Source organism: Bufo bufo, chromosome 7 (genome assembly GCF_905171765.1).
Source record: "Bufo bufo chromosome 7, aBufBuf1.1, whole genome shotgun sequence".
Lineage (NCBI taxonomy): Eukaryota > Metazoa > Chordata > Amphibia > Anura > Bufonidae > Bufo > Bufo bufo.
The window spans coordinates 83,913,554-83,927,630 of NC_053395.1; the positions used below are offsets into that span (position 1 = coordinate 83,913,554).

Genomic DNA, 14,077 nt, shown 5'->3' on the forward strand with positions numbered 1-14,077 from the left:
TCTGAAAGAGGCCCAAGTCCGATAATAGATCCTGGACGAAGCACGGCCGGGAGCGAACACTAGCGTGCCCGCTGGAATCGCCTGGGCAAGCGGGAAAAAACACAATGTGATCAGGCGCAGACCAGTAACACGGGCAGAAGAGTCCGGCAAAACTGGTCCCGTCGGCCCCCGAGCAACGTCGTCCCATATCCACCCGGAGTGGGGGAGCAGAAGGGCAGACGGAAGGAACCGAAAGGGTCCGCCCAGCATCCGACAGATGCCAGGACAAGACAGGCTAAAGTCCATGTCGATGTTGCCACCAGAGGATAGGGGTTCTACCGGTGTGGGAGATCTAAGGACAATCTGGACCGAAGGGTAGTCCTCCCAAATTACCGAGAAGGTAAGTCTACAGCAGGACCATCGCCTAGAATGGAAAACGCAATCTGCACCCAAGCGGGAGGACAGAACGCGGTAGACCCGGTAAATGGGTGCACAGCTAGTACAGCCAGTGTGAAGGAGGGAGACGGTACGAGGCCACAAGGAACACCGGAACTATCCAAGTCAACAACCATGCTCTCCCCAGAGGGGAGGGCAGTGAAGGAACAGCCTCTGAAGCCTGGCCGGGGCAGAAGCCACATCGGAGTGATATGCCCCAAGCGGGAGCCAAAACAGAGCCGGCGAGAAAAAAAGCAGTCGAGACAGAGGCTGGGCATAACACCCTCCAACCGAAAGGAGGAGTGGGTAACAGGGTAGTCATAGTAGGACAGCTCAAAAGCAGAACACCCGCTACTCTGTGAGACGCCTGGCTCACCGCCTCGCAGAAGGCGAATACCCTGAAGAACCCAAAGTGGAGGTCCCCTGGACCTGGACAATCGAGCACCCAAGAGAAGTTGGGTGACCTTCCCCAGGAGAGCGGCCGAACCTGGTAGCAGAGCAGAACTGAAGCGCAGAGGGCACCAATAGGAAGGACTCATACCACACTGCATCCGAAGAGGAGGAAATGGTAGTAGGTGAGGGAACCGTAGTCCCGCTAGAGCCAATGTAGAATTCGAGGGGCGCTGCAGACAGCACTCGCGTCCATGTGACCGCTTGCGCAGGGAAGCAATGCCGCAGGAGGACGAATGGGTACGCATCTAGGAACCACGAACACTCCCCAGGTGGAAGGGCCAACGAACATGGTGGATACAGTCACAACGGAACCGCAATATACAATCCAAACCAGAGAAGGAGTACCGCCTAGCTCGGTGGAGTAGAGAGCAAGTAGAGCCCGTTCGGGTCAGGTGGAAGCAGAATGATCGGCATGCAAGCAGTCCGCCCAGAAAGGGGGGAAATGTACCTGGCAAACACTGCAGTTGGCAAGAGTGCAAAGGCCCGCCCCAAAAGGGGGTGATGCCCAAGGCCAGTACCAACTTCAGAGAAGTAGGACATACCATATTCCGCCCAGAAGGGGGCCATGCACATGGCCGCACAGTATCCAGAAGGAACGCAGGAGGTCCGCCTAGTGAAAGGGGGACATGCACAGGGTTATCCTAGCATTAAGTGATTGTGCAATAATCCACTCAACACCGAATTTCGTGAGAGTGCAACTACTCCGCCAATGAAGGGGGACATGTACGAGTCCAGCACAGCATATACAAGGACAGCCGTGAGTCTCATAAGCGTGCAAAATTCCGCCCATGGAATGAGGGGTGGTCACACACAAGGCCAGCACCGTATCCAATGGGAGTACAAGCATTCCACCCATGGAAGAGGGCAATGCTCATGGCCAGCAACGTATCCGGTGAGAGTGCAAGCACCCCGCCATGGATGGGGGTCATGCACATGGCCAGCAACGTACCGGCGAAATAACAACCACAGTCAGTGAGAGTATGTATGCCGTCTGAGGAAAGGAGGCATGCCCATGGCCGGCAGCCAATCCAGTGAGTGCAACACACCGCCCATGGAAGGGGGCGGGGGGGAGGGGGTCATGCAGTGAATCCAGTGAGTGCAGCATACCGCCTATGGAAGGAGGTCATGCATATGGCTGGCAGCGAATCCAGCGGGAGTGCAGCGTTCCGCCTATGGAAGGGGGTCGTGCACAAGGCCAGCCCGCAGCTAGGGAGAGTGCAGTATTCCGCCTAGGAAGGGGGTCATGCACATGGCAAGCACCGTAACTGGAGAGGGTGACTAATTCTGCCTATAGAAAGGGGCGGAAAGGGGGGCATGCACTTGGCCAGCGCCGTATCCCAGGAGAGGGCAAGAGTCCGCCTAGAAGTGGAACATGCACCTGGCCAGCGCCGCAGCCGGGAAGCGCGACATGCCGCCTATGAGGGGGGCATGCATACGGCCAGCACTACTGAGATCAGGCTGCAGGGTCCTGCGCAGCCAACAAGAATTCCGTTATTTTTTTTAAACACAGCCTCTCTGAGGCAGGAAGGGGGTCACCATACAGGGGCACAGCCTCTCAGGCAGGAAAGGGGCCAGCCATACAGGCCCATGAGGAAGCCCAGATCTTAGAGGGTCTCCTCTAGATGGGAGCCGGCCCCTGGAGATGGCCGGTACCCAAAAGGTTAACAGGGATCCGGCCTGGGGGGCGGCGCAGCGATCCCCTGGGGGCGGGGGGAACCTCCAGGCGGGAAAAATTCGCGCCTGGAGAAGTTCCCGCCCCCTCCAACCGAGGACAGAATTTTGCGGCCTAGTAGGCCGAGAAGCCAGGGCCTAAATTTTTGCGGTGCCCGGCCGACCGGGGGGTACCGATGGTCGGCCAGGACATGGAGGGAGCCGGAGTGGCGCATGTACATACCGGCCGCGGGTGCCCACCCCGCGGGCAGGATGAGTCAGGGGCCCGGGAAGGAGGGCTGGAATTGCGGCAGCATCAGGAGTGGGCCCCTGGCCCTGAGCAGTGCACCGGTAAGTGGATGGGGGGACCCTGAGACCGGGTGCCCGTGAGGATAGAGGAGGGATGCCAGCATAACCCCTCCGTCAGGGGCAGCTAGGTGCGGGCCTCGTTGCAGCATTCCTCTCGCAGGGAGAAGGGAGGCAGTGCGGCTGAACCTATGTTGCAGCCTTCTGCAGCTACCTTCAGGAGCGGTGGGGATAAAGTCCTATGGAGGCCAGGAGGGGAGGAGAGGGAGCAGATTTGCTGCCCTGCGGCACCCCAGGTCCAGCAGGGACAAAAGGGTCCAGAGGCACCAGTATGGGGGTCAGGCACGCAGGAGACAGGGGTGGGGGACGTAGGTCTGGAGAAGCCACTCTCACCATCAGCCGTCTTCACCCTCGGACCGCCCCTTCAGCTACTGGCACCGTAGTGGCAAGACGCTGGAAGAGGGACTTGGCGTGCGGGCGACCCTTGCACTGGCAGGATGCAGGGGAGCTAGGCTGCCCTGGTCCACCTTGCCTTCTGTAGGGGAGGCAGCAGTGCAGGTGACCGGCACTGGCGCAGCTCAACCCTGGGAGAAACAGAGAGGTCTATTGTCTCTGTTGTCCCTGATGGTCTGGAAGAAAAAGAAAAAAGTAAAATCAAAATTAAAAAAAGGAGAAAACAGCCCTGCAGAGCAGGAAGTGTCTTGCCTCCTTGGACACTAAGCAAAAACTGGCAGTCTCTCTCTCCAGGCTGAGGGTATAGCTGCTGGAGGAGGGGCTTAACAGTTTTCACTTAGTGTCACGCCTCCTAGGGAGCTGAGCTATACCCAAGGTCTCCTGTGTCCCCCGAGGAAAATGGGCGAGAAAAACAATTTCCCGAACTCAGGCTCGGTTCCAAGGTACTTTTTTTGGTCTGATGCAGCAATGCTGCCCTCTTTTCCCTGCACAGTTTTAACACCTTTTTACTAATGATTTAATAAAGCATTTATGATCAATTTCTGTGCGGTCTGGCAATTTTTGATAGGTCTTCTATGTGGTGTTTATGGCCATAGGCATGTACATATATCCGAGTACCATTTGGTTGCTATGTACGTATTGCCACTGCGATACTGTCATTGACAGATTACATTGTTTTTACTGGTGATCTTATAGGCACTATATATAGGCTTGCCTCATGTCTGGATTGATATTGCACACGCTGTTACAACCAGTGCAATAAACCTTTATGAACTGTACACTGTGCTGATTTGGTATTGCTGTATTTTATGGTCATATGTGGTATCCAGAGAAAAAATCTATAAGATCTATAGTTGCTTCTGTATTCAGGCAGTTGCTAAGAAACTATGCAACGTCAATTTACATCACAAGGATTGCCTGTGCAAAAAGGGCTTGTGGCATGAAGAGAAGCTGCAGGCCTATATTGAGATCACTGATAACCAAGAGAACAGATCACGACCATGCTGACCCAGGCCCCAATAGTCAGAAATAAATAAGTGTAAACCGAAAAAATTGTAAACAAAAAAATTATAAAAAACAATGAAACAAAAAAAAAAAAAAAGCACAGCGCTCCAAAAGGTGGCATTTTTTCCAGACATCATGGCTTAAAACACCTGGTCACGAAAGGTCATTGCTTGCAAGCAACAGAGGAACCAAGACTGCTTTCCTCTGCTTACCAATGGTGCAGTTTGTGGTTATTTTCCTTCTCTTGGGGTTATGTCGTAACAGCTCTAGCTCCCTCTTTGTCGGTTCCCAGGTTGAATACTTTTCTCCAACACCTAAAATTTGAAAAAAAAGCATGTCAGACAAAAAAATTATAATAATAATAATAATAATGCAGCACTATGTCCAATGACTGGCTGCAGTGGTCCTGTATTGTATAGCTCAATGTCACCACTGCAGCCTTGTATAAGCTGCGGCAATGGAAATGACAGCAGAGCTGACAGGATGATTTTATAACGCATGGGGCAATTATTATTTTTTTATTAACTTGGACAACCCCTTTAATTAATACAGAAAAAAAGAATGTACATATGCCCTTATTAAACAGGAAGCACTGTTAAGACGTGGGTGTGCGCGTGCCTTGCATTCAAGGGCTGTTCTATGCATTCAAGACACTTTCATTGTCGTGAAATCCTAAATATCTTGTAGCCAGCACTAAATTCAAAATGCTACTAAACAGACCTGGCTAATGAGCCATTCTCTGCTGTATATGGGCATGTTCCAATATTTTACAAAATACGATAATGATTTACCATACAGGATCAGCTGTACCCAAATAATACTGTGCTGCAGTTCTTTCTACCCTCCTGTGTGCCATGGTTGCTATGGGCAACTAAGCCAGGAGTCTGGAGGCTTTTGAAAGGATCTGTAAGCTATCGTTGGTACATCCCTGACAAAGCGAGAAACCAAGTACAAACTGTTTTTATCGATATGCAAGTTTACAAGATGCATAGTCTGTAAGTAAGGAGCAGGCTCATTATTTCACAGAATCCATTCAATTTCTCTTTTCCCCTCTTTGAATCTTCCTCTTCCATTGAGTGTACTTGGAGTCCGGTCACCCAGTGGAGGTAGTGGTCTCAGGGTATTAGGAATTATTGAACTTCAGAACAGTTAAAAGGGGTTCTGGAGTTTGTTTAAACTGATGATCTATCCTCTGGATAGATCATCAGCTTCTGATCGACAGGGGTCTGACACCCGGGGCCCCCGCCGATCAGCTGTTTGAGAAGGCAGCAGCGCAGCCTTCTCACTGTTTACCGCTGGCCCAAGTGAATGGAGCTTAGCCGCGCCCAGGCCAGTTGATACTAGTCGTGATGTCACTGGGCCAGCGGTAAACAGTGAGAAGGCCGCGCCGCTGCTATAGCGCTGCTGTCTTCTCAAACAGCTGATCGGCAGGGGTCCCGGGTGTCGGACCCCCGCCGATCAGAAGCTGATGATCTATCCAGAGGTTAGATCATCAGTTTAAACAAACTGCAGAACCCCTTTAAAAGGAGTTGTCTTACTTCAGCAACTGACATTTATCATCTACACAAAGTTAATTCAAGTCACTAATTTATTCTGATTATCCATATTGCCTCCTTTGCTGGCAGGATTCATTTTTCGATCACATTATGCTTGCACACTATAGGGGGAAAAAAAACAGTGGTCTCTGTGGTGGACGGGACTGTGGGAGCTCCCATAGGCTGATGCTTTTTCCTATAGTGTATAAGCATGGCCACTGCTGCTGGAGTGTAGTGTGGTCGTAAACATGAAAACAAGCCGTGTATAATGTGATGGAAAAATGAATCAAGCTAGCAAAGGAGGCAATATGGATAAACAGAATACACCAGTAAGTGCCTTGTATTAACTTAAAGGGGTTCTCTGGGCTTTTAATATTGAGGACCTATCCTTGGGATAGGTCATCAATATCAGATCGGCGGGAGTCAGGCACTCGGCCACCCCAGCCAATCAGCAGAATGAAGGCAAGACGCACATTGCGTGCATGCAGTCTCCAGTCTCTCTTCCTGCTCGCTTCTGTTAGGTCTATGGTGAGCAGGAAGAGAGATGGAAGACAGCACGCATGCGACTTTCCTTCATACAATATGAAGTATGGTCTTTTAAATTTTTAATGGACATTTTAGGGGAGATCTATCAAGACTGGTGTTCCCATATGCAAGTCTTAATCCCCTGTGTGCCATGCTTCAGAAACCCCCTTGTTGGCGTACACTTGAGTCATAACAAAAAGGGGGTGTGCAAGAATGGGGGAGGTTTGGCAATCCCCCCCCCCCAATTAGCCCTGTAAAAGAAAACTTACAGTATTTTTCGGCTCATAAGACGCAATCCCCCCTCCCCCCTGCGTCTTATGGGGCGAATGCTGGCTGCAGCATCGCAGACTGCAATGTATTAGTGAGGAGGGGGTGTAGTAGGCGGGGAGAGCGGCGGGCAGTGCAGGCACTGTACTGTCCCCGCCGGTCAGTATGTACTGTATTATACGTAGTTTTAATCATAATATCTAAACTGAATAATGATGCGCTCCCCCTGCTCTTACCGTTACACATGTCACGCTCCTGTAGTAAGCACTAGCAGCTTGCAGGAAGGCCGGGCGGCCGTAACTCACGGAGGTCACGTGCCTGCTCCGCCTACTTTATGAATGAAGCAGGCGGAGCAGGCACGTGACCTCCGTGAGTTACGGCCGCCCTGCCTGCCTGCTAGTGCTTACTACAGGAGCGTGACATGTGTACCGGTAAGCACAAGGAAAGCGTATCATTATTCAGTTTAGATATTATGATTAACACTACGTATAATACAGTACATACTGAGTAGCTCTCCCCGCCTACTACACTACAGTCCCTCCCTAGGAATCTGTGGATGGGATAATGATGGGGGGGGGGGGGGGGGGGAGAGATCTGTGGATGGCATTATGATAGTGGGGGGGATTTGTGGATGGCATTATGATTGGGGGGGGGGGGGGGGAAGAGATCTGTGGATGGGACTGTTATGGGGGGGGGGGGGTCTGTGGATGACACATATAGCAGTGTCATCCACAGATCCACCACCCTATAACAGTGCCATCCACAGATCCCACCCACCATCATAATGCCATCCACAGACCCCACCCACCATCATAATGCCATCCACAGACCCCACCCACCATCATAATGCCATCCACAGACCCGCCCCCCCCATCATAATGCCATCCACAAATCCCCCACCCCCTAACAGTGCATCATCCACAGATCCCCCATAATAGTGTCATGCCATTAGTTCAAACCCACCAAAAGCATACCTTTTGGTTAAAAATATTTTTTTTCTTATTTTCCTCCTTAAAAACCTATGTGCGTCTTATAGGGCGAAAAATACGTTACTTACCTGCTTTCTGACGCTGGCTCCACGTTCCATCGCCTCCAGGCCGGCGATGCTCTGCTGGGCTCAGTCTCTGTCAACATTGCCACAGCTAATCACCCTCCTTGAGTCATGTGACCATTTGCCATGGCGTAAAGGGATCCCATCACCGATGTCAAACTGGGTGTTTGAGTCAGCTCCAGGAAGCAGGTAAGAAATCTTCCCTTTACAGATCTGGCCAAACAGGAGGAGGGGAGGGGGGGGGGGGGGGGTTTGCCAACCCCCATTCCTTCCCAACATCTTACAGTTTCAGGCACAAGTTACAGTATGTCCAGCGGGCCATGACAGGCTCAGACCTTTCCCTTTTCCAAAGTGGCAAGAAGCTGAGCGAATTATTGCTAAATTTGGCACGTGCCAATATAGTGGTGTAAAGACATTGAAAATTCCCCTAACTGCTCATGGATCTTTTATATTCGATATTACACAGTGTGATCCACAGTCAAAATACCTGCTCTTACAATATATAAAATACTTAGAAAGAAAAAAAAGCATAAGTATATTTATTGAGCAAAAGTAAAGCATGAAGCATATAAATTTTGGCATTACCTTGATCTTACTGACCTGCAGAATAAATTTAACATTTCACTTATACTGCATGGTGAGTGCCATGAAAATGCACTACATGTACCGCAAAATTGAAATAAAGAAATGGCCCTTGTATAGCTGTGCTGATGATGAGGATTAAAAAAAATTATATATATATATATATATATATATATATATATATATATATATATATATATATATATATATATATTATATATATAATGATAAAAAAAAAAAAAGAAGAAGAGGCCAGGACATATCTGGCTACAGGTATAAGGCATTAAAGGTAATGTACACCTTTGGGGGAATTTTATTTATTTTTTTTATAATTTTTTCTGTACAGGCCTGAGATGCTCTAATAGAGGGATCAGAATTTTCTCTTTGCTTTGTCAGCTAGTAAAATTGACTCCTTATCTCTGCTCTCTGACCTTATAACAAGTGTTTATGACCCCTTAGTAAATTAGAGATAGGGTTTATTAGATGACCAGCACAAAGTGAAAGTACCATTGACACAGTTGGACAGTGAGCCCTTTGTGACAGAATGTCTCAATATTTTTAATGGAGACCAACTGAAAAAATTATTTATAGCCCAAAATGAGTACAAATTGCCCCTGAAGGTGTACATAGCCTTTATAAATTTCTCAAAAGCCCCTTTACTTATAGGGTCGTCTCACCCGAGACATTGATGGCATATCGCTAGGATATGCCAATGTCGGATAGATGGGGTCCCAGAGGTGGCACCCGCACCTCACTCTACAGCATAGTAACAGTTTTTAAGGCTGGAAAAAAAAAAAAAAAAAAAAAAAACACATCCATCCAGTTCAGTCTGTCATCCTGAGAGTTGATCCAGAGGAAGACAAAAACCCCTCACAAGCTAGAAGCCAATTTTCCTCATTTTCATTCCTTCCCGACGTCAATCAGAATAACTCCCTGAATGCACATCAGGTTATTATAGCCAAGTGATAAAGTACAGGGAAGATCCACTATATTGGACTGTACATTATCACTTGGCTATAATAGCCTGCGGTGCATTCACTCCAGACCGCACTGCATAGTATGTCTTTATAGTTAATGGCCGCGCAGACCACAGACTTTCTATTGGGGCCGTCTGCAGTATCGAGGAAGTGGCCTGAACAGGCATCTGACGCTTGTACGGGCGTTATTGTGACCTCTGATGGAAACCATGACGTAGATGTGAACAGATCCCAAGAAAAATTTATACAAGAACAAGCAATATATAAAGAAAAATGTTGGTATAAAACAAGCACATAAATAGAAAGATCAGTGATGAGACATTATCTTACCTGTCATTGCATACTGGTAAGGAGATACCAAGGATGGAGCAAAAGCTGTAAAAAAAAAAAAAAAACATTTTTTAATTTCTTGAAACCAGTAACATGTAACAAGACTTTAGTTGCTTTATAGTGCACCCCCACCGCAAGCTTACAGAAAGGAGGCCTATAACACCTGTCCAGATACTGGCGTGGTATGAATTGCTCTTACTTAAAATAGACTATACTTTCCCCAAACTAAAAGGCGTTCTCAAAATCCACCAACCTAGTCATGTAAACCTGTAGAACCACGGCTTATGGCTCTGCTCTTATCGGCTGGTTCAAAGGGAATCTATCAGCTCTAAAACACCCCCCCCAACTTGAGTAAAGCAGTGCGCAGTGTAAAGGAACCCAGTTATGGAATTGTATCTCCATACTTCTATTCCAAGGCTGTGCGCCTGTAAACCGCCAATAAATGGATTGAGAGGACTCCTCCACATTATGTGGCATTTTACTGCTGAAATCTGAGTGAGTAGGAAGACACAAATGGCATCCTTTATAATGTACACCCAGTGAATAACTGAGGTAAAAACAAACAAAACATGTTCCATCTTGTCCGTTTTTCACTGACCAACTGCCCCCATATAACTGAAGGGGTCAGTTTTTAAAGTCTGTTAAGGCATCAGTGAAAAAAAAAAAAAAGTCAGTTAAAAATGGACAGTTTATCAATTTTTAACAGACTTTTTTCCACTGTCATGTGCATGGAGCCTTACACTAGTGTTGGGGGCGATTCAGAGACAGATTCCCTTTTAAACTAATGCATCTACGTATGGAGCATGACACAAAGGGGTTCTCCAGGATTAGAAAAATATGTCTGCCTGTATTACAGCCCACAATCCGGAAGATACAGAGGAGAGACACGGAGCGCAAGACCATGGAAGCCCTACGGAGTGCTTCTGTGGCATTTCGGTCTGTGCACCCGCACCGAAAAAAATAAAAAAATATAAAAATGCAGAACATGCTCTATTTTTTGGGGTATGGACGGATCACGTTTAATGGGTATGCATCCAGCTGCAAAGGCCACACGGATGGTGCCTGTGCATTGGGGACTGAAATTTGCGGTCCCCAATGCACAGCATGGATGGCATACATTTGTGTGCATGAGCCCTTCGTATGGAAACATCACCATACCTGTCTATGGGTTGTGTACAATACTGCAGCTCAGCTTCACTGAAGTGAGGAGAGCAGATTTGCAATACCACACAAACTGTAGACAAGTGAGGCGCTAGATTTTGAAGAGACATTTTACTAACCGTGGACAGTACTGAACAACAAGATAGCATTTACTGACTACTACTTCCTACACTTCCATTAATGTAATAACTACACTGCTCAAAAAAAAAAAAAAGGGAACACAAAAATAGCACATCCTAGATCTGAGTTAATTAAATATTCTTCTGAAATACTTTGTTCTTTACATAGTTGAATGTGCTGACAACACAATCACACAAAAATAAAAAAATGGAAATCAAATTTTTCAACCCATGGAGGTCTGCATTTGGAGTCACACTCAAAATTAAAGTGGAAAAACACACTACAGGCTGATCCAACTTTGATGTAATGTCCTTAAAACAAGTCAAAATGAGGCTCAGTAGTGTGTGTGTGGCCTCCACGTGCCTGTATGACCTCCCTACAACGCCTGTGCATGCTCCTGATGAGGTGGCGGACGGTCTCCTGAGGGATCTCCTCCCAGACCTGGACTAAAGAATCTGCCAACTCCTGGACAGTCTGTGGTGCAACGTGACGTTGGTGGATATAGCGAGACATGATGTCCCAGATGTGCTCAATTGGATTCAGGTCTGGGGAACGGGCGGGCCAGTCCATAGCATCAATGCCTTCGTCTTGCAGGAACTGCTGACACACTCCAGCCACATGAGGTCTAGCATTGTCTTGCATTAGGAGGAACCCAGGGCCAACCGCACCAGCATATGGTCTCACAAGGGGTCTGAGGATCTCATCTCGGTACCTAATGGCAGTCAGGCTACCTCTGGCGAGCACATGGAGGGCTGTGCAGCCCTCCAAAGAAATGCCACCCCACACCATTACTGACGCAATGCCAAACCGGTCATGCTGGAGGATGTTGCAGGCAGCAGAACGTTCTTCACGGCGTCTCCAGACTCTGTCACGTCTGTCACGTGCTCAGTGTGAACCTGCTTTCATCTGTGAAGAGCACAGGGCGCCAGTGGCGAATTTGCCAAACTTGGTGTTCTCTGGCAAATGCCAAACGTCCTGCACGGTGTTGGGCTGTAAGCACAACCCCCACCTGTGGACGTCGGGCCCTCATATCACCATCATGGAGTCTGTTCTGACCGTTTGAGCAGACACATGCACATTTGTGGCCTGCTGGAGGTCATTTTGCAGGGTTCTGGCAGTGCTCCTCCTGTTCCTGCTTGCACAAAGGCGGAGGTAGTGGTCCTGCTGCTGGGTTGTTGCCCTCCTACGGCCTCCTCCACGTCTCCTGATGTACTGGCCTGTCTCCTGGTAGCGCCTCCATGCTCTGGACACTACGCTGACAGACACAGCAAACCTTCTTGCCACAGCTCGCATTGATGTGCCATCCTGGATAAGCTGCACTACCCGAGCCACTTGTGTGGGTTGTAGACTCCGTCTCATGCTACCACTAGAGTGAAAGCACTGCCAGCATTCAAAAGTGACCAAAACATCAGCCAGGAAGCATAGGAACTGAGAAGTGGTCTGTGGTCACCACCTGCAGAACCACTCCTTTATTGGGGGTGTCTTGCTAATTGCCTATAATTTCCACCTGTTGTCTATCCCATTTGCACAACAGCATGTGAAATTGATTGTCACTCAGTGTTGCTTCCTAAGTGGACAGTTTGATTTCACAGAAGTGTGATTGACTTGGAGTTACATTGTGTTGTTTAAGTGTTCCCTTTATTTTTTTGAGCAGTGTATATTGCCAGCAATAACCCTCTGGATACACATCACAAAGCAATATCATAGTCATAGTCATACTAGTAGCTCAAGGGGGAAACATTTTTTAAGAGGTTCTGTAAAAAATGGATATCACTGAGATGCCTTCTGTGTGCGTTCAATTTTTCTCTCACCGCTATACCCTAAATGGGCAAGTCTGATCTGCAAAACTAAACCAGACTAGGGCAGGCAAAGGAGAAAATTCTATATTTTTTTTACCACAGAACTGCACTCACTAATGGTCAGTAAGATGTAGGAATGGATATTTCTGGTCAATTATTTTCTAGTATATGGGAAATCTGTATTACTGGTGAGACAGCAGCACTAGAATTGCTCGGAGATTTTCCTGCACAACCATTACTGAGAAGCTTCTTTTCTGACTAATATACAGTAAGATAGATAGAGATAGATATCTATCTAGTGTAAATGTAGGACCTGTGCCGTATACCAGGGATGGAGGTCACTGCTGAGATGCGGAGCAAGACAGATCAGTCATGACCCACAATGCAAGTCAATGGGGACAAATCAGTTTTCCCTGACAATAGAAAACTGATCCGTCCCCCATTGACTTTCAATGGAGTTCATGACTGATCTGTCCTTGCTATGTTAAAGATAATACAACCGGATCCGTTCGTAATGGATGCAGATGGTTGTATTATCAATAACCGAAATGTTTTTGCTGAACCCTACCGGATCCAGCAAAAACGCTAGTGTGAAAGTAGCCTAAAATCACAACTCCTGAGATGCTGGGGTCAATAGTAACCATGGCATGCGAGTGGTCATTTACAAGGTGCGCTGGACTCCCATTGACAGAATTGCTCCACTGCGATGTGACTGCAGGAGCAGTTTGGTTGCTATGGCTGCCTGGAAAGTTCTGAAGGCTCTGAGGGCTGCAATTGTAAAGTTATTCTCATCAAGGCCCGCCTGTGGCAGAGCTTAACAGGAACACACCGATTCTCCATCCTGCAAAAGGTAGAATGAGTCCACAGTAGAAGCATCCCCTAGGGGGGCTAAAAATAAATAAAATAAGTTAAAATCAAAATGGCCAGTTGGATGTTTTTTTTGGTCACTTCATCCTGTTGTGTAATGTGGGTAGAAACAAAGTTAGTTGTATTTTATATCTTAAGGGTCCTTTACACGGGCCAATAAAACTAAAGATAATCACTAACGACCTTTCATAAGAAGTTATACTCATCCTTTTCTCCATCTCTGTTCTGGTCCTCCTGCCATTGCCTGTTAAACAGCAAAGGTCATGTGCCAGTATATAGCACATGACTGCTGTAACCAATCACTGTGCTCAGTGTTAGGGCTCATGCACACGCATGTATTTTCTTTCCGTGTCAGTTCCATTTTTTATTTTTTTTTGCTGACCGAATGCGGACCCATTCACTTCAATGGGTCAGCAAAAAAACAAACAAAAAAACCCTCTAAAAAAAACAGAAGTTACTCCGTGTGCATTCTGTTTCCATATGTCCGTTCCGCAAAAAAATAGAACATGTTCTATTATTGTCCGCATTACTGACAATGATAGTACTGTCCTATTAGGGGTAGGATGTTCCGAAAAAACTGAA

General features: G+C 47.6%; 1 protein-coding gene across 3 annotated transcripts in view; it reads right to left on the reverse strand.

Moving 5' to 3' along the window:
- Nucleotides 1-14,077, reverse strand: part of USP22 (ubiquitin specific peptidase 22) — a 102,506-nt gene that overhangs the window by 53,846 nt on the left and 34,583 nt on the right. For all 3 annotated transcript variants that reach the window (XM_040440098.1, XM_040440100.1, XM_040440099.1), the window contains exons 5-6: nucleotides 9,549-9,593; nucleotides 4,494-4,595 (exon numbers count right to left, since the gene is read on the reverse strand). In XM_040440098.1, the coding sequence (XP_040296032.1) occupies nucleotides 4,494-4,595; nucleotides 9,549-9,593 (147 nt within the window). The remainder of the gene's footprint in view (nucleotides 1-4,493; nucleotides 4,596-9,548; nucleotides 9,594-14,077) is intronic.